The sequence below is a fragment of the Centrocercus urophasianus genome, unplaced genomic scaffold, assembly GCF_019232065.1.
Source record: "Centrocercus urophasianus isolate 14NV4802_14NV808 unplaced genomic scaffold, USGS_Curo_1.0 seq_99, whole genome shotgun sequence".
NCBI lineage: Eukaryota > Metazoa > Chordata > Aves > Galliformes > Phasianidae > Centrocercus > Centrocercus urophasianus.
The window spans coordinates 2,371-28,706 of record NW_024885632.1 but is presented as its reverse complement, the minus strand read 5'-3'; the positions used below and the strand labels follow the sequence as shown (position 1 = coordinate 28,706).

The 26,336-nt window shown below is 50.6% G+C and overlaps 1 protein-coding gene across 2 annotated transcripts; it reads left to right on the top strand.

Moving 5' to 3' along the window:
• Positions 1-1,831: 1,831 nt before the first annotated feature.
• MOGAT2 (monoacylglycerol O-acyltransferase 2) lies at positions 1,832-22,345 on the top strand. Of its 2 annotated transcripts, none has more exons than XM_042839595.1 (6): positions 1,832-2,234; positions 8,996-9,174; positions 18,536-18,740; positions 19,295-19,469; positions 19,618-19,760; positions 21,102-22,345. In XM_042839595.1, exons 1-6 carry the CDS (start codon positions 2,141-2,143, stop codon positions 21,254-21,256), a joined length of 951 nt encoding a protein of 316 aa, XP_042695529.1. In that variant the 5' UTR covers positions 1,832-2,140; the 3' UTR covers positions 21,257-22,345. The 2 variants fall into 2 exon arrangements, with proteins under 2 accessions (XP_042695529.1, XP_042695528.1); XM_042839594.1 differs by having other exon boundaries at positions 1,835-2,234; positions 19,618-19,817.
• The last annotated feature ends 3,991 nt before the right edge of the window (positions 22,346-26,336 follow it).

Sequence of the window (26,336 nt, the reverse complement as noted above, 5' to 3'; positions counted from 1 at the left end):
GGCTCTTCTCAATGTCTGGACCTTCTATGGGGCTCAGGTGGGATCCTTCCCAGCAGCACAGGCAAAGAGCTGCCCAGCAAGCCTGCAGGATGGGAGCCACACCTTGAAGCATCCCCAGGAGTGTCCCTGCAAGGAATGTCCCCTCCCTGTCCCCACTGTGCCTCAGTGACCACACACAGCCCAAAAGGACCCGGACCTTGGGGACATGGCTGGTGGGCACGGTGGGATGGGTTGGGGTTGGGGATCTTGGAGGGTTTTTCAGCCTTCGTTTTTCAGCCATGATCTCTGCAGGGTGGTTTGTTTTGCTATTGCTGCTGGTTTGCCTTGGGAATTGTTGGTGCTTTCGGAAATTGCTGGTTGTTTCTCAGCAGGAAAGGTCTCCAAGCAACGGAGCCTAAAGAGTTAAAAGCTTTTCCTTTCCCAGAACAGACAGGGCCTGAAGACAAAGGGGAGAGATGCAAACAAGATCAGAGCCCATTATAGCTCAATTAAAGCAACAAGTGTCTTTAGGAAAAGAGCCCCCAGGGTCAGTGAGTCCAGAAAAGGGAGGCAGAAAGATGTCTGTCCTTCCCATCCTGGCATGTTCCAAGGGCCCGACAAAGAGGAGGGATTTTTTTCCAGCTCACACCTCCCGTTTGCTTTTGACAAGGACTGGTTTTTGCTTTTGTTCTGTCATCCTTGGCCACGGCGAGCGCTGGGATTTGCAGTGCCCTCAGAGAAGCAAAGGATGCCTTTCAGCAGTCAGCCCACTGTTTAGTTCAGCCCAGTGAATGGTTAATTCCGTATCCTGGTTACTGCCGAGCCCCGTGGTATTCTCAGATGGCTCCTTTGTTTACCTGAGCAGATTGTCAGTTCTCAGAGGATGTTTTCCCCCAAATTTCAGAGTTTCGTTTGTTTGTTTGTTTGTTTTTCAACCAGAAAATTGCAGGTTGGAATTTGATGCATGTGATTTTTCAAAGGTACAGACAGTGGGAGGTAGAAATGCAAAAAGGACGTAGTGTTTGCAGGCTCCTGCACCCATGTAAGTCTATGCAGGGAAGCACATGGACCCTTGACTGTCCTATCCACCCTTCTGTCCATCTTTCCCTCCCTCCATCCATCCTCCATCTCCATCCATCCTCACGAAGTTTAACAAAGCCAAGTGCAATGCCTGCACCTGGGTCTGCATCAGTACAAGCTGGGGTGTAAGGGGTGTAAGGTGTAAGGATGTAAGGATGGAGAACAGCCCTGCCAAAAGGGACCTTGGGGTACTGGTGGGCGTGAGCCAGCACTGTGCCCTTGCTGCTCTAAAGTCAACTGCATCCTGGGCAGGAGATGGGTCTGTGAGCACCTGATGGAGCTATGGGTGTCCCTGTGTATTGCAGGGAGTGGGACCAGATGGCCTTTAAGGGCCCATACCAACTCAAACCAGTCTGTGATTCTATGATCCCTCCCTGCCTCCTTCCCTCCCTCCCTCCCTCCCTCCCTCCCTCCCTCCCTCCATCCATCCATCCATCCATCCTTCCATCCATCCATCCCTCCATCCATCCCTCCATCCATCCATCCCTCCATCCATCCATCCCTCCATCCATCCCTCCATCCATCCATCCATCCATCCATCTCAATCCATCCGTCCGTCCATCCATTTGTCCATCCACCCATCCATCCCCTGGGGGAGGCAGGAGGTTGCTCATGCATCCTGTGCTCGGCAGTGAAACACTCATGCATGGTTTGCATACCTCCTGGCTCCCAGCCCTTTCCACACCCAGCTGACACAGCCTTGAGCTTTATCTACAGGTTATACGTTTTGAATTGCAAAGCCACTCCTCTGAAAAGCCTTTTTCCTCCCTCCCCAGCCAACACTGCTTCACAAGCTCCTTCCTCGCCTTTCCCTCCTGCTCTCTCCTGCAGCTGCTGTCGCACAACGAGTGATGGATTTTCCTTTTTGGGAGCTGCAGAGCAGGAGGACACTTGCAGCACCAACAACACGACGAGTGTCACACTGACATAAAGTCAGTGACACCTCCCAGCAAAGTCCCCTGCACGTTGCACAACCCCCTGTACTGTAAAGCTGCATAAATATTGACGGGCGACTTTGCACTTTGCATTCACCACTTGCTGAGCTTCCTCCTCCTCCTGAGACCTGCAGGCAGAGCCCAGGATGAAGATTGAGTTTGCTCCGCTCTCCCTGCCTCTGCAGAGGAGGCTTCAGACCGCAGCGGTGGTCCAGTGGGTCTTCAGCTTCCTATGTCTAGGTAAGTGGCAGCTCCTCTTCCTCTTCTGAGCATCCAGAGCCAATTTCCAGAGGGTGAATGCCATCTGCAAACTGTCCAGGAGCCAAGCTGGAAGGTGACATCCCAGGGTTTGCCATCAGCGTGCCTGCTGGCTTCTTAACCTGGGTAGAAGACTGTGTAAAGCTTGTGCTTGGCCATGGCAGAACAGTGGATATGTGTCCCAGCAGAGCAGCAGCAGGTTTGAGGGTACATAAGGATCCTAGGATACACGTCTCCAAATTGGCATCTGCACAGGAAGTGTAAGTTGTGCTTTAGAGCCTCGTTAAGTCCCTGAGATGGATCCATCAAACCTCTGCTACAGATGTGGGGTTGGATGGACTCTGCACCAGTGTCTGCTGGACTGGAGCACTGGGCCATGCTGGCCCAGATGGATGCTTGGCTGTTTGCATGCTCTGGGGCACAATTTTAGCCCATGCTAAATAATGTTTTGCCAGACTCTACCTGGGTTCTGTTTGCAGCATGGATGCATCTAAGATTTAAGGGGAATGGATGGTGTTTTCCAGCAGAACAACTTGCCCAGTAGGTTTAGCCCTGCTGGAGTGAAGTCAGGCTGGCACTTAACTTTTCAGTAATGAGGTTGACTGATAGAAGCAGCTGAAAGCCAGAAAGTGGGCAATAGGGAGGAATCCTCCGTTGGTCAAAGGGTAACCTGGAGCTTCTCAGGACACAGGCTCTGCCCTTTGCAGGGAAATTTGGATTGCCCAAAATGAAGACAATACCTCAACCTGAAACCTCCTCCACTGCTGAGCTTCCACAGGTTGCTCTCTCTCTCTGGAACAGCCTTAGTCTGATTTTCTTTCCTCCTGACACAGTTTGAGGCCAAAGCCAGTCAAGAGATCAGGCCCTCCATGAGCAGAGCTTGACACTGGCTGCTCAGAGCCGTGCTTCTGTTGCCAGAAAAGGGCTCTTGCAAACACACAGCCACCCTGCCAGGCGTTTGTATGGCCTTTTGCTGTTGCCATGGTTGTGCAAATGCATCCCCTCCAGGGGATGTTCCTTGCTTTAGATGCTGATGGTTGCTGGATGGAGGGGTGTAGTGTGGAGCAGGGACCCCACTGCTCCCACCTGCAGAGTCCAGCACAGACCAGTGCCATTTCCCTGTGGCACAGCCTGGCAGTGGGTCCAGGCTTCTGCAGGGCACTGAAACCAGCAAGTGGGAGCCCAAATTTGGTCTAGTGCTTCCCCTGGCTTTTCTCCTTCCTTGTCTCCGTGGGCTTGGGCATGGGTCTCTCTCCAGATGCTGCATGCAGAATCATTAATTTAAGGTCTGAGCTTGTGTTAACCAACTCATCAGAACCTGAGCCTTGTAGGTCCCTTCTAACATGGGATATACTATGATTCTATAATCAAAGGAGCAGAAGTTCTTTGCATGCTGTCTTTGCAGACCCAGCATGGGCAGCCAGCCTTTGAACCCTTTCAATCAGCAAGGCTGGCTCAAAGGACATGCAGTGCCAGTGTGTCAGGAAATTTGGTGGCTGAGCAGAGTCCACAGCCTTAGTTTGGCTCTGCTAAGGGCTCTGGTTTGGCCTGGAGGACCACACCGTGCATCTTGCAAATCCTCCTGGGAGCCGCACTGCAAGACTCACCTGCCCAGGGGCTGCTACAATGACAAAGATCTCCTTCCAAAAGCTGATGTTTCACTTATTTCAGGCTGAAGGAGTAAATTCTAGAGGAGCAGCAATGCTGAGCTCAGGAGGTCTCTGATAGGACATGGTCCTTGTGTGGACTTGCTTGTAGCTCACAGCTCACTTGGAGAGCATGGCACGAATGTGGCGTGTCCATGGCTGTGGTGCAGCAGGGTTCACTTCCCTACAAAACCACCTCTGTCGTATTTCATCCTCCTCTGGTTCCTGGTTTCCACCAGAGAAAAAACTTCCTAGCACAAGGTGCCCACCACCAAACACTTCACTTTGGCTTCAAGCTTCTTTGAGGGAAAAGAAGAAAGAGAAACCTCCCAGCTTCTGATCTGAGCAGAATGCGCAAGGTTTGGGGTATGGAGCTTTCCTTGTTGCTGAGGGCCCTTTGGTTTGGTTTTGCTTTTTGGCTGAAGGGATCTCTCCTCACCTTCCGTGGCAATGCAGGCAGTGCTGCAGACAATCTCAGCCCTGTGTAGGGTTATCTGGATGTTCACTGCAGGATGTGGCACTGAGGGGTGTGGGTTTGTGGGCACGGTGGGGATGGGTTAAGAGTTGGACTGGACCTTGGAGGTCTTTTTTCCACCTTTTGATGGTTCTATAATTATTTTCAGGTGATTGATGTGTTTGTAAGGATATGCATGATTCCCTCAGACCTGCAGCAATGTCTGCCTTCAGAGGTCTCATAAACTCTCAAGCCATTTCTGTGTCCTGCAAATTTTGGGTTTCCATGGGGCAATATTTGCAGAAACCAGTGCTTTTATAACAATTTGGTGCTGGCTTCCCATGCAAGACTGCGTGTAGACTTGCAGGAGGATGAGAAGAAGATCAGATCACTTACCTGGCCCCACATCCCTTGTGGGATAGTGGTGGAGTCCCCATCCCTGGAGTGTTCCAGTGCAGATGTGGCACTGAGGGACACAGTCAGTGGGCACGGTGGGGTGCGTTGGGTTTGGACATGGAGATCTCATAGGTGTTTTCCATCCTTAATGGTTCCATGACTCTGTGATTCTACAGCAACTTGCAGTTTGGGATCAGAAGGAGACATCTGCCAGGATTCCCTGGCCAAGGCCTTAACACCTCTTTTGTCATATTCTTCAAAGTGTTTGCCTGGCAGGTAGCCCAGAAAATGACAGCTGTGTGTAGGAATGCCAAGGGGAATATGGCTGCCACCTGGGCAGCTCTGACATGGTCACTGTTCCGGAGAAGGGCAAACAAGGAACTCTTGGCTTTCCTCATTTGCAAGCCATGATTGCAGGGGTGGCATCACAATAAGCAAACACTGCTGCTTGTAGACCTCCTGTTCTTCCCTGTCCTGCAAGGAGGGACAGGGATGTGGCCTCAAGATGACCTTGCTTGCCTTTGGGAGATGAATCCTGCACTGCTGGTCCACAAAGGCTCAGTGTCTCACCCATGGCATTGCATTGCCTGTGCTAGGCTTTTGTGGAAGGGTCTGTGAGCAGAACACAGAGACATCTGCAAGCAAATTGGATTCATACTAGGACAGGAATGGGCGCAGAGCATCACAAGACTTCACAAGGGCAAAAAAGAACTCTTTGGATTAAGTGAAGGTCATCGTGTGCAAATTTTGCTCTGCATTAGAAAGAAAAAAAAAAGCTGAATCAAAGAGCAAATGTTATTAATTTCATCCACAAATGAATTGAGGGTAGAATTAATAACTATGTAATGCAAGATAAATGCCTCACTTGGGTGATAAGTAGATAGATATGGACCAGAACAACGCCTTCACTTTGCAGGGCATACCTTGAGCTTTGCACAGTGTGATAAAAAGAGGCATTGCACAGCTTTGCAGCAGACCTGATGACCTGGCTGTTAGGAGCAGTACATCTGCAACCTCTGCGATGTTCCTCAAGCAGCACTCGTGTCTTGTGTGCACCGTGGAGCTTGGTTTCATGCTGGATGCTCTTTTGCCTGAGAGCTGTGCAGCTGTGGCTGCGTCTCTTCAAAGGAGCAGCGCCAGGCATGAACAGTTGTGACCTGGAGATCTGCATTGCACGTGAGACCTGCTGCTGTGCACAGCCCAGTGCTTCTCCATCCTAAACCAACCTCCACTCCCCTGCCCTCCTCTCCCCTCCTCCCTCCCTCCTTTTCTCCCTCCTTTTCCTTCCTTCCTTCCTTCCTTCCTCCCTCCCTCCTTCCCTCCCTCCCTCCCTTCCTCCCTCCCTCCCTCCCTGCCTCCCTCCCTCTCTCCCTCCCTTCTTTTCCCCCTTCCTTCCCCATTTCCTCCCTTCCTTCCATTTACCAGTAGGAATTACCAGCACACCATGCCAGGACTTTAAGACATGGCTTCTGTTTTCACACCCAACACTTTAGGATCAGGATGACTTATCAAAAGAATAGCCTCCAAACCAGGTCTGCTTATCAAAATACTGTTTTCCAACACAAACATTTGAAATACTCCCAAAGCCTAAAAGAGGTTAAGCATCATGAGCACAGCCATAGGAAAGCACGATTTCTTTTAGAGGAAAATGCATTAAAGCTCATCTGTTGTTGTAAAGACAACCAAAGAAGTCTGAAGTGAGAGCATCATATACATCTTCTCTGATAGACCTCAGGTGAGTGCAGCTGGAGATGGCGGGTGCCAGGAGACCAACCTGGTGGCCTTCTATGATGTTGTCTCTGGCTGGGTGGATGGGGGGAGAGCAGTGGATGTAGCCTACCTTGATTTCAGCAAGGCATTTGATGCTGTCCCCCACGACATCCTTATAACAAAGCTGAGGAAGTGTGGGATAGATGAGTGGGCAGTGACGTGGGTTGAGAACTGGCTGACTGGCAGAGCGCAGAGGGTCGTCGTTGGCGGTGCAGAGTCCAGTTGGAGGCCTGTAAGCAGCGGTGTTCCTCAGGGGTCGGTGCTGGGTCCGGTCTTGCTCAACATCTTCATCAATGACCTTGATGAGGGGATGGTGGCCACCCTCAGCAAGTTTGCTGATGATACGAAGTTGGGAGGATTGGCTGAAGGCCGTGCTGCCATTCAGTGAGACCTGGACAGGCTGAGAGCTGGGCAGAAAAAAAACGCATGAGGTTTAACAAAAGCAGGTGTAGAGTCTTGCATCTGGGGAGGAATAATTGCATGCACCAGTACAGGTTGGGGGATGAGCTGCTGGAGGGGAGCTCTGCAGAGAGGGACTTGGGTGTCCTGGTGGACGACAGGTCGGCCATGAGCCAGCAGTGTGCCCTTGTGGCCAAGAGGGCCAATGGCTTCCTGGGGTGCATTAAAAAGAGCGTGGCCAGCAGGTCGAGGGAGGTGATCCTCCCCCTCTGCTCTGCCCTGCTGAGGCCTCATCTGGAGTACTGTGTCCAGTTCTGGGCTCCCCAGCACAAAAAAGACAGGGATCTCTTGGAAAGAGTCCAGCGGAGGGCCACCAAGATGGTGAGGGGCCTGGAGCATCTCTGCTATGGGGAAAGGCTGAGTGAGCTGGGTCTGTTCAGCCTGGAGGAAAGAAGGCTGAGAGGGGACCTGATCCAGGTCTATAAATATCTAAGGTGTGGGGGGCAGAATGGCGAGGCCGGACTGTTTTCAGTGGTGAGTGGAGACAGGACAAGGGGAAACGGCCGGAAACTGCAGCATAGGAAGTTCTGCACAAACATGCGCAAGAACTTCTTTACAGTGAGGTGACGGAGCACTGGAACAGGCTGCCCAGGGAGGTGGTGGAGTCTCCTTCTCTGGAGATGTTCAAGACCTGCCTGGATGCAGACCTGTGCGACCTGCTGTAGGGAACCTGCTTTGGCAGGGGGTTGGACTCGATGATCTCTGGAGATCCCTTCCAACCCCTACAATTCTGTGATTCTGTGATTCTGTGAACCCCAGAGAGATGAAAATCCAGGTCTTGGGATGAGGGCCTGGATGATGAATCTGTGTCTGAGCTGAGCTTCTCCACCCCTGTGTCCTTCAGCCACGGGTCCTGGATCTGTGATAAGGGCCCAGAGAAGAGCAAAATATAAAACTCACAGTCATAGAATCGTAGAGTCACAGAATCATCAAGGCTGGAAGGACCTCTATAATCCCCAAGCCCAATCCCATCCATCCCCACTGTGCCCTGCATCCCTTAGGACCCCAAACCCATGGGTCTGGAGCACCTCCAAGGACGGCGACTCCACTACTTTCCTGCACATCCTGGCCACTCTTTGGGAGAAGAAATTCTTCCTAATACCATCCCGAACCTCCTGTGACACAGCTTGAGACCATTGTCTCTCATCCTAATGTGACCCATAAAGAGCTGGGGAAGCAAAAGGACTTGGGTCAATGTGGATTTTCAGCCCATTCTCACTCAGATAGCACTCTGATGGACAGGGCCACCAAGGCTTCCAGATGGAGAGGACACAGCTTTGACTGGCAGCTTGGTGGGCATCAGTGCTTCCCAGACTCTGTGCAGCAGACAGTGCTGGGCTTGGTGGGATCTGGCATGCCCAGTGATGCGTGCTTGCGTGCAGACTTTTCTCCTCTTGTTCCCCTGCCAAAACACAGGGCACGAGGGAGGCAGGAGGTAGAGGACAAAGCTGAGTACTGACTGGAAGCAGCTCAGGAAGGTCTTTAATGACTTGGAAAAGTCCCAAGTTATTAATGACTTGGGGAACGAAATAGAGCGTGCCTATAAAATCTGTGATGACACCATGTCAAAAAGACTGAAAATCCTCTACTGGTCAGGATTAGAGTTTAAAATGAGGCCAAGCAGAGGAAAAGGTCCAGAATCAATAAGAAAGAAAAAAGAAAATCAATAAAGAGTAAAATTCTTCTATATGGGAGGATGAAAAATTGAAAATCACGGGCAGTCATTCAAAATGTGGAACCAGAGAGGTCCACCAGCCTTGATGGAGGAGGTGAACACAGGGGCCCTTGGAGAAAGGGATGCTTCCCAGTGGTTGGGGTCAAGCTGCTCTTCTGGTTCCTGGGGCAGACGGGAAGAAAACCATTTGTTGGCTTCCTAACTTCCCTCATACTGATCCAATAATCCCACGGTGAGCACAGAGAAGGCCGGGGCTCCATCCCAGGGCTGTGCAGAACAGCTTCCTCCAGGTGAGCCTTCCCCTCCCAGCACCCTTACGCTCACCGCCTGGCTTTCCTCCCAGCACAGTGCTGCATCGCTGCCTTCGTCGGCCTCCTCTTCACCCGCTTTTGGCTGCTCAGCGTCCTCTACGCCGCCTGGTGGTTCGTAGACAGGGAAGCACCGATCCGGGGCGGGCGGCGGATCCGCATGGTGCGGGACAGCGCTGTGTGGAGACACATGAAGGACTTCTTCCCCGTCACGGTGAGCATCCTCTGTGCCTTCCGCTCCATCGCAGGGATCGTCCCTCCTATGAGCCAAGCCCAGGACCTCAGCTGTGCAGTGCTGAAGGCAGAATGGTCTTCCCAGCTTAGAATTACTGGGTGACCCGATGTTTTCCCAGCATGTCCTTTAATTGTCTGCCTTATGTGCACCCATTTAACCTCACTGCTTAGATAGGGCCATCTCCCCTTGTCTGTTCCCCACTATATGGTGGTGAGGCACTGGCACAGGTTGCCCAAGGAGGCTGTGGATGCCCCATCCCTGCAGGCATTCAAGGCCAGGCTGGATGTGGCTCTGGGCAGCCTGGGCTGCTGGTTGGCGACCTGCACACAGCAGGGCTTGGAGCTGGATGAGCGCTGTGCTCCTGTGCAACCCAGGCCATGCTGTCGTTCCATGATTCTGTGAAAGACCTGCCCCAGAGCCATCGCAGTTCTGTGCAAACCTGAGCAATGCTCCAGGAGCATTCATGAGCCACGCAGTAGAGTGATTTTCTAGGGTAGGTAAAGCTGAGCATCACTGTGGGGATTTGCATGATAATTCCTGGAAAGAAACATTGCACATGAGTGCCAGATCATCTCCCCTGCAACTTGTGACCTTACAGAAGTTCTTCTCTGCAGAGAACCTTTTAAAGTGCACCCTTCTCTTCTCCAAACCCAACAGCCCTGGGGCTCTCAGCCTTTCCTCATATAGGAGATGCTCCAGGCCCTGTATCATCTTTGTATCTTTTTACCAGACTCTCTCTTGATGATCCCCATCTTTTCTGAACTGGAGAGCCCAGCACTGCACAAACTATTCTAAATGTGACCTCACTGGGGCAGAGCAGAGGGGAAGGATCCCCTCCCTCGCCCTGCTGGCCACACTCTGTGCAATGCACCCCAGGATGCCATTGGCCTTTTTGGCCACAGGGCACACTGCTGGCTCATGGTTACCTGCTGCCCACCAGGACCCCCAGGTCCTTCTCCACAGAGCTCCTCTCCAGCAGCTCAGCATTCTTTCCACTGACCTCTACTGATGCTGTGGTTGTTCCTCCCCAGGTGCAGGACTCTACACTTGCTCATGACAAACCTCATCAGGTTTTCCTCTACCCCACTCTCATCCTTCACAGGTCTTGCTGAATGGTGGCACAGCCTTCTGGGCTCGCAGCCACTCCTCCCACCTTTGTTCCATCAGTAAACTTGAGTTATTTCATGGCTAAATTCAGAGTTGGACTCTGTAGAAAGCTATTGGAAATGTCCCAAAAAAGCCATCCTCTGCCTTTCTGGCTGCTTTCTTGCCTTATCCAGAGCCATTTTCCTGAGCTTTTGCAGTGATCTAAGGGCTTCTGGCCAAGCTTAAAAGCAAGTCCCCCAGAAGGTATATCGTAGTGTCCTGGGGAGGAATGGGAGCACAACCCAGGAGAGCTCCTGGTGGCTTTTATCATAAGAGACAGGTAATATTATAGGACATTCATCAGGAAACCCCAAATTCCCAAGTCATTATTCTCAAAGTTACTGCAGAAAATGCTAGAAATGCTGCACGCTGTTTATGTGATTGTAAAGATTCTACATCATGCATGTTCTGTAATTTATTTCTGGCCATATAGCACAGCTTGAGCAGTGTCAAACCGATCTCTCTGCTAAAACATAGGTGCCAGCTAAACCCAACGACACCTCCTTGCCTGCCCCATGCACACTTACTCCTGAGCAGTGCCCTGGGCTGTCCGTCTGTCCTGGGGATGGGCTGATGGCTGGGCATGGGTTGATGGCTGGGGATGAGTTGATGGCTGGGCATGGGCTGATGGCAGGGCATGGGTTGATGGCTGGGGATGAGTTGATGGTTGGGCCTGGATTGATGGTTGGGCATGGATTGATGGTTGGGCATGGGTAGATGGTTGGGCATGGGCTGACAGCTAGGCATGGGCTGATGGTTGGGCATGGATTGATGGTTGGGCATGGATTGATGGTTGGGCATGGGCTGATGGTTGGGCATGGATTGATGGTTGGGGATGGGTTGATGGCTGGGGATGGATTGATGGCTGGGCATGGATTGATGGTTGGGCATGGATTGATGGTTGGGGATGAGTTGATGGTTGGGCATGGATTGATGGTTGGGCATGGATTGATGGCTGGGCATGGGCTGATGGTTGGGCATGGGCTGATGGTTGGGGATGAGTTGATGGTTGGGCATGGATTGATGGTTGGGCATGGGTTGATGGTTGGGCATGGATTGATGGCTGGGCATGGGTTGATGGTTGGGCATGGATTGATGGTTGGGGATGAGTTGATGGTTGGGCATGGATTGATGGCTGGGCATGGATTGATGGTTGGGCATGGTTTGATGGTTGGGCATGGATTGATGGCTGGGGTTGAGTTGATGGTTGAGCATGGGTTGATGGCTGGATTGGATGTTCTCAGTGTTTTTTTCCAACCTAATTCTGACTCTATGACTTCCTAACAGCTGGCACTGCCAGGCAGAAAAACCAGCAGAGGGAGCATAGCTAATGGTTTTGCTTGGAGCATACTGGGGTGCACAGGGAGGATTTGGAGCACCCTTTTCCGTGCTGCTCTGGGAGAATTCACACATTTCCCTTGCTTGAAAGGCATTTCATTTCATATCCTTTGAGCATGGGCTCGAATAAATTATTTGGGAATGGGAAATTATTTGTTCCTAACAGCATAGATGTTAAGCACTGCAAATATTGCTTTAGCCATCCTGTAATCTCTCAAGGAGCAGAACTGAGCTGAGCTTTGGTCTGAGCTACACGCTCCTGCTTGCCCAAAATCCCAACCAGAACAGAGGTAAATGGGGACATGGATTTGGGGGACATGGATCCAGCACCACGGGCTGCATTTGTGTGTAGATTGAGTTTATTCAGCTCTAGAGGATTAGTTATTCTGGGAAGATTAAATGTGGCTCCTAATCCTCCCAGATCCCCGCTGCAAACTTGTTGTGGTCAAGCGTCAGTGCTGGGAGGTGGGGAGGCAGCAAGAGCCGCCTGCACTGCTCTGCCCTTGGGTATTTCAGGAAAGGGATTGAAATGCTGCTCCTATGGGATCCCTGGGCGTGTTGGCTGCTGCAGAAGCAATGAGAGGTTGGGATGAGCGTCTGCTTTCCGGAGATCTAGGCAGAGTGAATTTGCACTTTGCTGCAGCAGGGATCTGCCACGCAGGAGCGCTCGGGCTCCCAGCATGTGCGAGGAGCACCCTCTGCTGATCCCAGTCGTGCACAATTGCTTTGCTCTTTGCTTTTGCCCTTGGTTTAATTAGGGGATTGCCAGGACCCGAGTGAGTTTGGGTGACTGTGAAAGTGGATGAGCACTGGGATCCCAGGCATTTTCCCAGGAGCATCTTTTCCAGGAAGGTTTTTTTTCCCCCTGTATTTCAGTCATTCTCATCTTCATTTTCACACGACCATGATAGGCCTGCAAACTACGCTGAGCTCACCTGGGCCTTAGAAGCAGGTTGATATCCCCAGAAATGCACAACAAATCTCTCTGGGCAGCCAATGGTTGAGCAGGTATCCCACAATGTCTGCTGGGGCTGGTGGTACCTCCCAGAGAGATTTTGGAGCTGTGTTCAACGAACAGCCAGTAATTAGTCTGCCACTGCAAGGTTCTCTGCCCAAACTCGTACCTCCCTCTCTCATACATCCTTCTCCACCAGAGGAGCATCCATTATCAGCATGGTGGGAACACACCCAGCATTAGAATTCCTCCATCACTGATGGGTTGATGACCTTGGTGGTCTTTTCCAATGTTCATGATTCTGTGGTTGATGACCCTGGTGGTCTTTTCCAATGTTCGTGATTCTGTGGTTCTACAAGCATCCCCTGTGGCCAAGAGATAGCACATCTTCACTGCTGTTCACCAGCCTTCCTCCTGCAGCCACGGTGCTCTGGTAACCTCAGCTGAGGAGCAACATGGACATGCCTAAGGGGAAGGCCTTCAACAAATGCTGCCTTCAGGTGCTGTCACCCATCAGAGCAGCCCAGCAGGCATCACCTCACCAGCTTTATTCAGGGCGACCTGAAAAATGTCTCTGTGTGTAGAAGGTTCCTGTAGTCCTCGAGGCACTGTTGTCCCCTCTTGAAGAGGCACAGGACACTTTTTGTCACCCTTGGGGTTATCCTTGAGGGCTCTATGGTTGGGCTAGATGATCTTAATGGTCTTCTCCAATCTTAATGACTCTGTGGTTCTGTAAGTGCCGGTTGGATGTTGTTATCTATAGCAACTGGCAGAGTCCCAACCTCTTTCATTGTCCTTGGGCTCTTACTGGGTTTCTTTTTCTTGCTAGCTTAACCAAAACGTGTCACTGGAGACTCAGCAGTCCCCTAGGAGCTCATTCATTCTCACAATTGCATAAACTGTGACGGGGGTTATTTGTGTGTGCCGTGGTTCTGGGTCAGCACAGGGCATTGCAGAGTGGAGTGGTCCAAGTGCACACGAACCAAGCCCTCCCAGGAGTATTTTCTTCCTTTTCACAGCAGAATAGTACTGTTTGTGACTGAGGACCTTGTGCTTTGGCCCATGACGTTAAACATCATTTCTGGTTGCCAGTACTTCTGGCTGTTCATTTTGCTTCCTTCTATTAGCTAGAGGAGAGAAGAAGGATTGTTCAGGCAAAAGCAGCATACAGCCCAGTGACACAAAGACAACTCATTTTCTGAAGAGCTTCCTTGCCCTGTGACTTGGACCTCCCTTTTCTGCCCTCAAGTGCATTCAGTATTGTGGCACCTGGAGAAAGCACCAGTGCCCAGGGACATTTTCTCAGGCTCCTTCCATTGCTGAGAACAGAAACCCATTTTTCCTGAGGAGCTGCTGGCACTCGGATGTTTGCTTTTCCCTTTTTCTCCCACCACCCTTAGGTGATGTGCTGACTTCTCTTTGGTACCATTTCTTCTTCCTGGGGCTTGCTCCTTGGTTGCTGTCATCCCATAGAGGACCTGACTGCATGCTTCTTCCTGCATGAGATGCAATTTGGTGGTGCTTGGGTGGAAAGCAAGGGACCTGAGGATCTGCTTAGGGTGAAACTGAACAGAAGTTTATCCTACTTAAGAGCAGACTATTGAGCATAACATCATTGGAAGTGAGTTTGGGGCCAGAGGGTGATAGGAACACAATAGCAATTCAGTTTGGGAGACTAAATGAACAAAGTACAGGTTTTCTGACCAGCTTCCCTGGCCAATCCCTGTCTCCACCACATGTTTCTCTGTCCCTTAGGATGTGATGACATGGCGAGTCCGCCCGTCTGTCTGCTGGCACAGCAAGCACTGTGCATTGACCAAGCTCACCTCTACCTGATTCCATCTATTTTGCCACATAACTGCTTTTAGATCTCTCCAGCCCTACAGACAAGGCCAGCTGGGGGCTAGGTGTTGATCTGACCCAAGGATATGCTGATGTATAACAGAATTTTGCTTCCTTCGAGCACTTTTGCACCAGTTTCACATGGACAATCACCCTTCCTCCTTTTTCCTATAGTTTGGGGCAAGACCGTCCAGCACACATGTGATAACCAAGAACCCCAGCCACATCTCAAAAGGTGAATTAAAACAGCCTCATTAAACCAGTGCTGAAATCCTGTGCTGATACAGTCCCTTGGAAGCCCCAATTAACTTAATTCAGTTGCAAAATGAAATGAAAAACAAAACAAATAACAAATGAAGGCCACTTTAATTCCAGCTGAGAGCATCTACTTGTGATGCTAATGTGGTTTAGCTAATTCAGTTTAAAACTGAATTTGCTTGAGATCCTCACCAGTACATGGTCTCTTATTAGAGCCCCTAAAAGTCTGTGTGTGCATTTCCCTAACATGGATGGTGACCATGTATGGAGCAAATCTCACCAGAGATGGGGGACAGGATCTTTCCCATGTTCTGGACCTGCTTTTAGGTAGATAAATAGGGGGAGCTTTTACAGTCAATAATACAATCAAGAGCACTGAAATCTGCAGCAATTACATCCAAGAAAGAATAAAGTAGACCTCACCCTTCAAGTTCAAATTTATGAGCTGGGAGGGCCATGATAACCCCCTATCTGGGATCTAAATGGCTTTCTGCCCCGCCACCAGGACTCACAACACACTGACAAGGGGTCAGGGCTGCTGTCAGCAGACAAGACACAAGCCAGCATCCCAGCCACGACAAGGGGAAGCCATTCAAGCCAACACACCCATGGCTCAGCTTGGAGTGCATGACCCCAAGCTGATAAGAGTTCTCTGTTTTGGGGATGAAGGTCCCGTGCATTAATTTGTCACCCCTGTAACTTGAGAAACTCGTCTTGCCTTACCAAGAAAAACTTCAGGACAAGAATTTGTCTCCCTTCAGTGTTTACACACAGACCGGCTTGGCTGGACCCTCAAGTCCTTTGACAATGATTAAAGTTCAACTCGCCCAGAAAAAGCAGAGCAGTAGATGCCCTTCAGCAGGAGCAGAGGTGACAACCCAGTCAAGCCAGGAGGAACGAGATCCACCCCTTGCACATCAACCCCATGACGCACTGCGGGGCTGCAGTGCGCGGAGCCTGGGCTGGGTGCTGCCAGCTGTTAACTTTCCTGGCTGCCTGGGAACAGCTTGCTGTGCAGACTCTGCCAGGAGGAGGGGAAGGAGAGAACAAACAGCGGGGGCAACCCAGATGGATGGATGGAGTTGCTGTGTTCGAGTGTTCGGGTGGTTTAGCATCCAGAGACTGAGCTATGGCTTAAGATAATTTACCCAAGTTTCTTCTCTGCTACAGACTTCCTTCCTGGTCTTTTGCAAAGAAATGGTTTCTCTATAGGCTCTGGCCAAATCGTGAGCCCTGTGACAAAGACAGGGACCCTCTCTCCCTTCCTTTGCAAAGCTGAAAGAGGCAAATACTTCAACAATGTCATTAAGATGTGATTGCTGCTGCAGGAGACAGTTCCACCTTGACCAGGCCATCAAACCTTGAACATCAGGGCTCCTACCATCCAGTTGTTATAGAACATAGAATCACCAAGGTTGGAAAAAACCTACCAGATCATCCAGTCAGACCATCCACCCATCACCAATGGTTCTCACTAAACCATATCCCTCAACACAACGTCCAAACGTTCCTTGGACTCCTCAGGGGTCGGTGACTCCACCACCTCCCTGGGCAGCCCATTCGAGCACCTGAGCACACTTTCAGAAAAGTTATCCTCGGCTTAAAGCAGGGCTCTGGATACTTAACTCATGATTGAGCCACAAAACACATGGATGTGGCCCAATTCAGACCCAACTACAATTGGTAGGCCTCCAGATGTTAGTGGCTCTGAGGCCACTTAGATGTACAAGGAATCGTGTATCAGAAGCAGTTCCTCCTGTAAGCTCCACTGGACACTGATTTTCCATCCCCTTTCACTGAGGTGAGCAGCAAGCAGCATCTCCTAGGGAAGGTTTTTAGGGATGGGAGGTGTCCTAGCATGGCTGGGAGCAGATTGCAGGGCTGGGTGCTTGCCCAAGTCCAGTTTTCATTAGCAAGGAGGGTGGCACAACCACGGGGTGCAGCCAGGTTCTCAGGCTGCTGCCACCCTCCCTTCTCACACTTGAGGAGATTTAGTGGCTTGTGACGCATCCCAGCATCTCACCCTGCTTATAAATTATTCAGAGATGAAAGGTTGTTTGGAAACTGAAGATAAATGCAGGTTACATTGATGCAAGCTGAGATTGCTCAAAAACAGAGCAAATCGTGAGAGGGGCTCAGCAGTTCAGCCATCTGCCCCTCTTCCTGCACTTGGGTGGTGATGGGGACTTTTGTTTGTCTCTTCCTCTCATTAGGAGCAGGCGCTTGAATGGGCACATGTGTACAGTCAACAGTGCTTTAGGACAGGTGGGAAATGAGCCATGATGTCAGAAAGTAAAGTAGAACTCAGGGCTCTGGGTGCTTCTAGGAAAACAAATGCCCCATTAGCTGCTCCCTGCACTTGGACAGAAGCGGGGCACTCAGGCACTGATGGGGTGAAGCACCAGGGGCTTTGTTTCTCCTCGTACAGAACTGCTTTGAGCTGTCTGGAAATCCATGATGGCTTTGTAATGGGCAGCCCTGAGGCTGAGAGCATCCTCAGCACCGATTTAAGGGTTGCAAAGACATCAGCATCAGCTGTTGGATGCTTCTGGCAGGGTTATGCCCTGTCTGTAGACGTTGTGATTGCAGGATCTCCTCAGTGGCACAGCTCAAGGCTGACTTGTCACACTGATCCTTCCATTCCAGGTGGGCCATCACAAGTGTAACCCACAGAGGCCAAATCTTGTCTGTTATGTCTCCTCTCCTGTTGGGCCACCCAAACAATGCTTCTCACTTTTCAAAAGTGGCTGAGATTTTTGGCTTGCCCCTCAGCCAACCCTCAAGGGCCAACCATGTGCTGCAATCCATGCTGTCCAGCCCTGAAGGCTGAACATGGTCAGTGGGCATGGTGGTGGTGTGCTGACAGTCAGACAAGATGGTTGGTCTTATTGGTCTTTTCCAACTGTAATGATTTTATGATTTCTCACTCCTTGGTAAAATTGCAACAACCTTGGGCAGACATCCATCGCTCCCTGATGGACCTGCATGTTTCTTTAGGTAACTACTAACACAGGCTCAAGCTGCTGGCCTGTTGTAGGGTAGTCCATAATGTAAAGAAATGCATCATTTTTTGTCCTTGGAAGCTGAGGTTCTCACCTAATGATATACTAAGCATTCTTCAATTACTTGATGTGTTCCAGGACAGGACAATCACTACCAGGGTGGCTCTGGCTGTGGTGGTTATAAGAGGCTAAATTATCTCATTTTTTTGCTTTTTTTTTTTTTTTCCTATAGTGTAAAATGTACTGGAGGAGGTTTTAAAAGTTGTTTCCTAACAACATGTAGACCAGCTGAAAGCAATATGGGCTTTGGGAAATCTGATCTAGTGGAAGGTGTCCCTGTCCATGTTAGTGGGGTTGGACCCATCCCATTGCATGACTATAAATCATAGAATCAGAGAATCATAGAACGGCCTGGGTTGCAAAGGAGCACAGTGCTCATCCAGCTCCAAGCCCTGCTGTGTGCAGGTCGCCAACCAGCAGCCCAGGCTGCCCAGAGCCACATCCAGCCTGGCCTTGAATACCTGCAGGGATGGGGCATCCACAAGATGAATAAAGAATAAAGCATAAAGAACAATGAAGATCTGTAGCATTAGAGATGTCATTTTCAGGCCAAGAAATGGAGGGAGATACAGAAACAGGCAATGAAATACATCTCAGTGAGTGAACAACGTTTGAGCTCTTGCAGTTGATCTTTCCCAGCAGAAGGAGGGATGGCTGCAAGGGAACCCCCCTGCTCTCCATAGCCCACTCCCCATGCGCTGAGGTGACGGCACTGACTCTTGTCCCACCTCTTGTCCAGCTGGTGAAAACAGCGGAGTTGGACCCTAGGCAGAACTACTTGGTGGGATTTCACCCCCACGGGGTGCTGGCGGTGGGAGCCTTCATCAATTTCGGCACAGAGGCGACAGGGTTTTCCACCATCTTCCCAGGCATCACCCCACACCTGATGACTCTCTCCTTGTGGTTCCGTGTCCCCTTCTTACGGGACTACCTGATGAGCGCAGGTAAGCGGGGTGGCAGCGCTGATGAGCGGCGGGATGAGAGGGTGAATCAAATGGTTTTTAGGGAGCAAAGAGGGGAAGCATCGGGGAGGCCTGAGAAGGTCAAGGAGTCCTTCGTGAGTGGCATCTATAGGTGCTGGATTCTGAAACAGTGCAGCTACCAAAGGTAGTTCATGGTGTTGTGCAATACATGACAGGACAGGAAACAAAAAGGAAAAGGAGGAGGTAAAAATTAAATGGAGAGGGGGGAAAGGGCTCCAGAGAGACCTGTGGAGGTCTGGCCTCTGTCTCTCACTGGTGGGCTTGGAGTTCACCCACTTCTCTATCTGAATCAGCCCATGGGGTGGCTGGGGCTTAACTGCAGTGTTGTGATGTGGCAGAGCTTTGCATGAGCCCTGCATCACCCTGAGGAGTTGGGTTGAGATTTCCAGAACGCTGGAAAACTGAAAATAAAGCATTGAGCACCTCTCTTGAGCTGGATGAAGAAGGAAAATGGGAATAAGCCTCACTTGGCAGGTTTTACAGATGCTCAGTGTTAATTCCTCTCTACCTCCCAGGCCTTGTGTCCTCTGACAAGGAGAGCGCGTACCATGTACTGCAGAAGCCAGAGGGGGGGAACCTGCTGGCTGTCATCGTCGGTGGGTCTCAGGAGGCTCTGGATGCCCGGCCAGGATCCTGCACCTTGCTGCTGAAGAACAGGAAGGGATTTGTCCGCGTGGCCATCAAGCAGGGGTGATGCAAAGGATGGGGCTACAGGGTGGCTGGGGAGGGATGCTCTGGTCGATAGGATGTTCCAGGTGAATTCTTGGGGACTGTGAGGGTGCTTTGGGGTTGGCCTTACTGATCGACGTGGCCACACGTTGTGTTCATCTCCCTGCAGCACCCCACTGGTCCCTGCCTTTTCCTTTGGGGAGAATGAGCTCTACGACCAGTTGAGCAACCCCAAGGGCTCATGGCTGCGGTGGATCCAGCACCGGCTCCAGCAGATCATGGGCATCTCCCTGCCCCTCTTCCACGCAAGAGGTATCTTCCAGTACAGCTTTGGGGTGGTCCCCTACCGCCGGCCCATCAACACCGTGAGTAAGTCCCTCCTCAACAAAAGCCTGGCCAAAGCCTGGTCAAGGATGGCCCCTGGGCCGTGTCTTCTTTCTGCTGAGCCAAGGAGCAAGGAGCATGGGCTGGAAACTTGCTGGCAATGAAGCACCTCCCACTGCTCACCTGCCCCTCTCGTGGTCCTTTTTTTGCTTAAAAAAAGTTTTTTTTTAAGTGGTCCTTGATTCTGGGATATGTTTCCTTAAGATAGAAAAAATTCCCCATCTGTAGATGGAAGGAAAAAAGTTAACAACACAATTGGGTATGACTGCCTGAGTGTCCAGGCAGCTCTGGAAGCTGTGATGTGTCACCCAGCTGAATGTGGTACTGGAGCACCTTTGGGTTGGCACAGAGAAAGGATAACACAGGGTTCCCTGCATACACCAGTCTGGAGCTCTGGCTTTGTCATCCTGCAGAACCCAAGTGGTCTGAATAGTGCTGAGAAAGCCCCAGAGCAAGTCGAGATGCTCCATCGCCTTCATGAGACACATCCAGTCTCAGTCCCACCAGAACCAAGTCGTACAAAACCCTGTAATGGCATCAGGTTGAGCTTCCAAGCCAATCCCACAAGCATAAGTCAGACAGGATTTGCCCAGCATCCCAGATGCAGGCACAAGCCCCAACCTATCTGTACACAAACAAGCCAGGCTGGTTTCATTGAAGACCATGCACAACAGGAGACCAAATTTAAAGAAAGGTGTTGGTTGTGATGAAGTTCCACCTGGTTTCAACAGCTCCACGCTTGGCCCACAGTACGGCTGATGGCCTGAATTAATGCAATTAAAGAGGCTGTTTGGAAAGGTCAGGGCTCACCCTGCTGATTAGGTTTGACAGGCAGCAATTACTTCTAATTGTTTTACAGCCTGTTTGGATTGACTCAATGGTTTTACAAGCAGCACAGTATCAGAAGGGCTCCTCATTAGTTCGATGAGGAACAGTGTTACACAATGCTGAGCTTGACAAACACAATTAGAGTCAGGGGGCAGAGCAGGAGAAGTGTCCTACTGCTGGTGGCTCTGGGAGATGGGAAGGGGCTGGAATCAAATTATGTGGATTTGTCTTGAAAAAAGCACCTGAGATATTAAGAGAAGCTGTAGGAGCTGCACTGGGCTGGACCTCCATCTCCCCACCTCCTTGGCTATGCTGTCTCCCAGACCATGACTGCTCATACCAATACGTCCTTCACACCTTTGGAAAGGTGGGACTCCATCTCTGTGCTTAACACGTGCAGGTCCATGGAGACCTGACCTAATGGTTGCTCTTGTTTTCCAGTTGGGAAGCCAATTCCCGTGCTGAAGAAGCACAAACCATCGGCCGAAGAGGTTGATCGACTCCATCAGAAATACTTAGAAGAGCTGAGAAAGCTCTTTGAGGAACACAAAGCCAAATACAATGTCCCAGAAGACAGGCACCTCGAATTTATGTAGAGCAGCTTGTGGAAGGTGGAATTGTGGACATCAAGCTTCAAGTTTTCCCTGTCTCTGGGATTGTTTCGCTTCATGTGTGGGTAATTCATGGTCCACACAGTGTGGGGAGAAGGACTTGGTTCTCCCAGCGTTTCCATCACTCCTCCCTGTAGCACACATAGAAGATAACAAGCCAACAAGATCCCACCTGACTGACCCCACACCACTGGAACTCCCCAGCACAAAGCTCCCACCTCCCAGCTGGTTTCCATGCCGGCTGCTCAAGATATTTCCAGGCAGACATGAATTATGGTTTCCTTTGCATTTAGTTCAAGTTTCATTTTCCCAGGCTAGCTGGGTAAAGTTTGTGCTGCAAAAAGCCGATTCCTCAAAGATATCTGATAGGATATAAAGACCTTGGCTGGGAAAATCACTTCTTGTGTGAGGCTGCTTATAAGGAACCTCAGACCCCCATTAGAATGCCACAGCAGCACCAGCACTGAGACCTCGTGTCACAAATGATGGCATTTCCTAAGGTGAGAGCATGGCCAGGAGATGGGAGAAATGACCTGGGACAGGAAACGTGGCTCACAAAGCCACGTTTGGCAGGTGCTCAAGGCTTTAAATAGCTGCTGCTCCTTGATATCCAGAACTTTATTAAACTCTGCGCTTAATGGGATTTTGCAGCGTGGAAGTTTTAGGTGGCAGGAAGCCATCTGCTCAGATCAGCTTTATTTTACCCTCAGAGAGCCCTTATACAATCACATCTCCTCTCTCCCTTCATTTCTCTCTCTCCTTCCCACCTGCAAGGAGCTGTCAGAGATCCCAGGATTTGTGCTACTGTCAGAATTGCATTTAACGAGCTGAACGCACAGCTCTGCTCCCGAGCCAGTGATGCCAGGACCACCACTGTGGGGTTTTTGATCTTCACCTTCTCCCTGCTTCAGCCTCAGTGAAGTTATCCACCCGAATGACCAGCTGCACATCCCTCCTGTTCCCAGAAAACCAGCAGCAATAGGAAAAATTTGTCCAGAGCCCTTATTGACATCGCTACCCGTTCCTGTAATCCCCCACTTAATCCAGGCAAATAAAGCAGGTCACCTGCTATGATTTCTTGCTTGTTTTCTATTAACAGATTTTTTTCTTTTGTCCTTAATTAAGGGCAGAGGTGCCTGAGCAGGAGAAGATTTATGCACTAGAAAAACAGCAGTAATTCTCTCCCTTATTTTTTTTTTTTTTTTTGCTGTTTTCTTTTGCTGTTTGTCAGCACCCAAGCATTATTTTTCTTTCCTGTCCTTTCCTCTGCCTTGCCTGGCGCTGGTCCTTCTGTCATCAATGCTGCTGTGACTTCTGCAAGAAGCCTGGCAGGTGTTGGTGCTGGAGGAGAGTGATGGGGATGTTCCTGAGGATACAGATGGGTGCTATGGGGATGGGAGAGGGCTCTGGGGGCAGGGATGAGGAGCTGGGATCTCAACGCAATGGGAAAGGAAGGGGGGGTGGGGCGGGGAATTACCTGTGCTTGAGGGATTTGGGGAGATGTTGGATGGGTGGTTGGAGTGGATTGAGTGACTGTTGGATTTGGGAAGATGTTGGATGGGGGTTTGGATGGTGATATTGTGGAGATGGAGGAAATGGGGAGGAAGCAGGGTGTGAACTGTCGTTCATGGCAGGGAAAAGGATCGCAGGTATGGGCAGGCAGGAAGGGCTGCATCTGTAGAAGTGGCATGACCTTGCCCCAGCCCGATGGAACAGTCACAGTAAAGGATGGAATCCCCCACTGTCCATCTCTTCCCCATGGATCCACCTATGTGATGCCTCTGATGCCAGAGAAGCACCTATGTGAGAGATGGGACGGTCCAGCACCTTCCCAGCCAGTTATACCACCCCTGCTGATAGAAAAAGCAGAAAATGGGTAACTGGGATAATGTCACAAGAGGGAATGGGGAAAAGGACACTGGAGCTGTCGGAGGGCTCATGGGGCAGTGGGAGACACACGAGACCCCAAGCCAGCAAACCACAGAGCTGGAGGAGAAGGGTCAGAGAAGGGCATTGGCTATATATAATTGGCTTCGCTTGAGGTCAGTTTTATCTCCAAGGCTGGAACGTGTCCTTGATTCCTCAGGGACCTCCACAGCCCAGGAGAGGCCAGTGGCTGAGGCTTGTGTTAAATATCACATGGAGAATAATAATTCACAGGCATCCTTGCTGCTTGGAGCCGTCCTGGGGGCTCGGAGCAGTGCAGGGTCTCGACTTCTTGAAGGACCAGAGCAGCCTCTGAGCAAAGTGCCGTAAGACAAGAAGCTTTTGTGCTATTTTGGCACATGTCTGGAGGATTAAAACTCCTCCAACACAAGACAAGATAAACAGCAAGGAAAGCCAAGAGCTCGGGTCAGTCAGAGCCCTCCCAGACTGCAGCTATGTTTGAGTTTGGGCCCTGCAGCTCAGGATGGGCTCCGTTTGAGGCACAGAGGGCCACCCAAGCTGTCACCCCAAAATAAACCCGAAGAAACAGAGCACGTTTAATTGCAGCAATTCCACTCCCTCTTCCTGCTTTGATTTGAGAAATGAGCCCAAGAGAAGTGCTCCACTCAGTGCCTCCCCTGCAGATTGAATATGGTCAGAGTAATAAATCTCAGCCTTCTGGGGCTTCTACAGCAACCCCGAATGAGAAAATATGGTGACATTTAGGAGTGCAGTGAGTTGGTGCTCCTCACCTGCCTCCATCCAGCTCCCTCTGATCTCTCCAGTATTTCTGTTGCGAGAGGCTCTAATCTGGATTTGCCTTACTTAGCAGGTTCAGATCATGAGGCTCAAAAGAAAACCTCTGGCAAGTGATGAATACGAAATACGGACTGATTCCCCAAGAGGAGGAAAGCCAAGCAAAACACGGCTTGTCCTTCTGCAGCTCTTCCACGCTGGCCCCAGAATGGGGCTGGAAGTTCTCTTGGTGTAGCCAAAAAAAAAAGGGGGGAAAAATGGTGGTTTTGCACTGAAAGACTTCCTGCTTTTATCTCAGTGAAGTCCCCAAACGTGGCATGTTAAACATCCCTCCTCTCCACCACACAGCATTTCCTTTCCAAGAAGGGAAATAAAACTCCAAAAGCATTTGAAACCCATCACTTTGTTTTCAAAGCACTTAGAGACCAACCAAGAGGCAGCAGCAGAGGGGGCAGTGGAAGTGCTGCAGTCAAGCACGCTGTGTTGCTCTGGCTTTAAATGCACCTCATTTTGGGGTGACAGCTTGGGTGAGCATTTGGGGACCTCTTGGGTATCTCTCAGGATCGGTCTAAGACGGGGTTTTGGCAGCTGCCTCGTTCAGGTTATGATGACCATCAGAGAAACAACCTGCAGCGACCCACGTGCTCCATATTGGGGACGTCTGATTCATTTTTAAGCCTCTGTCTTCTCCTGGCTTTGGCCATGTCACAGAATGGTTGATTCATTGAATCCTTAAGGCTGGAAAAGACATCTAAGATCCCCAAATCCAACCCCAACCCATCGCACTGCGACCACCCTTAGAATCGTAGAATGACAGATTCACAAAGGTTGGAAAAAACCTCCAATATTGAGTCCAACCATCAACCCATGCCCACCATGTCCACTCATAGGATCATACCTACAGGCTGGAAAAAGACCATCCAAGATCAAGTCCAACGGTCAGCCCATCACCACCATTCTCACTCGTAGATCCTAGAGACATTAAGGCTGGAAAGGACCTCTCAGATCCCCAACCCCAACCCACCCCACCATGCCCACTGCCCACTATCTCTCAGTGCCACATCCCCATCATTCTGGAACACTCCCAGGGATGGTGACCCCCCACTCCCTGGGCAGCTGTGCCTGTGCCTGACTGCTCTTTGGAGAAGGATATGTTCTTAATACCCAACCTGAATCCTGGATACGTCCATCCCCAGCTGGCTCTGAATGGCTCGGAGGCACTGAGCCATCTAATTCCATGCTAGCAACCTGCTAAAGCAGGGCACGTGGGGGTCCCACACTCCAGATCACACAAGACCTTCAGTGGGAAGCACACCTTCATCAGTAGGGGAAAGCTCTGTAACAGCAGCTTGTCACGAGCCAACGTTTTGGATGTGGAGTACAAAGCAACGGCTCTGAGATAAATGGGTTTGCAATTTACTGGACTGGGTGATGTTGATAATATGGAACCAAAAGCAGGCCAAGTGTTTGTGATGAGCAGCTTAGTATGAACTGGGACTTACAGACTGAAAATGCACGTGCTGAAAGCACATATGCAGAAAACTGTGCACGAGCAGAAAATCACACATGCACAGAACAATAATATATACACACACCCAGCAAAAAGTGCTTGCACAAAGATGGAAGCATGGCTGGTCCCCAGGGAAGGCAGTGCTCTGGGCTGTTTTGATCACCTAGAATTGAAAAGGAACAAATGCAAGCAAGCAGTACTTTTATCTTCACCTCCATACGAGTGTTTGCAAGGACAGAACGGCAGCTGGCTGCAAACAGCCTCATGGCCAAGGGTACGTGTGGCTGCTGGAGGAATTCAGCTCCACATCACGGAGTACTTTGAACTCAGAGAACAGCCCCATGCTCCAGGAGCGTGCACACAGCTATAGGAGTCTTCCAGCAGAGAGATACGTGAGGTCAGGATTCTCAGAAGTGTTTACAAAGTGCTTAACTTCCCCCTTCTGAAAAGAGGATCCTTTCAGCTCAGCACCTCATTTTACCCCCCGGCCCCAGATCTCCCCTGCACAGACCCGATCTCAGCACGTTGTGCCCTCAACCAACTTACCCCATGTCCCTCAGGCAAAGGAATGAGGGTTAAGGTTTTCTCAGGGCTGTGTTTTCTATGAGGCCATGGCATTACCTACAAATCCTGCTGGGCTCCTCGCTTCCAAGAACTGCCGAGCACTTTATGCTTAAATGCAACCCATAATCCCCAGAGCAGCAGCAGCACAGGAGCTCCTGTAACCCCAACAGTGATGCTCTGAGCCTGAGCCTGTGAACATCACAGCCAGCCATCATGGCCCAAATCGATGCATGTCAATACCCAGCCATCTTCCCCAGGTCCCAGCACTGGAGGAGACCTCAGCAGAAGGGGGTGGAAATAATAGCAACC

Bases quoted from the DNA above. Each gene is read 5' to 3' on its own strand.
- MOGAT2 (XM_042839594.1), top strand. From the start codon at position 2,141: ATGAAGATTGAGTTTGCTCCGCTCTCCCTGCCTCTGCAGAGGAGGCTT. The intron at 19,470-19,617 runs GTGATGCAAAGG...ATCTCCCTGCAG, and splicing joins CGCGTGGCCATCAAGCAGGG to CACCCCACTGGTCCCTGCCT. The intron at 19,818-21,101 runs GTAAGTCCCTCC...CTTGTTTTCCAG, and splicing joins CCGGCCCATCAACACCGTGA to TTGGGAAGCCAATTCCCGTG.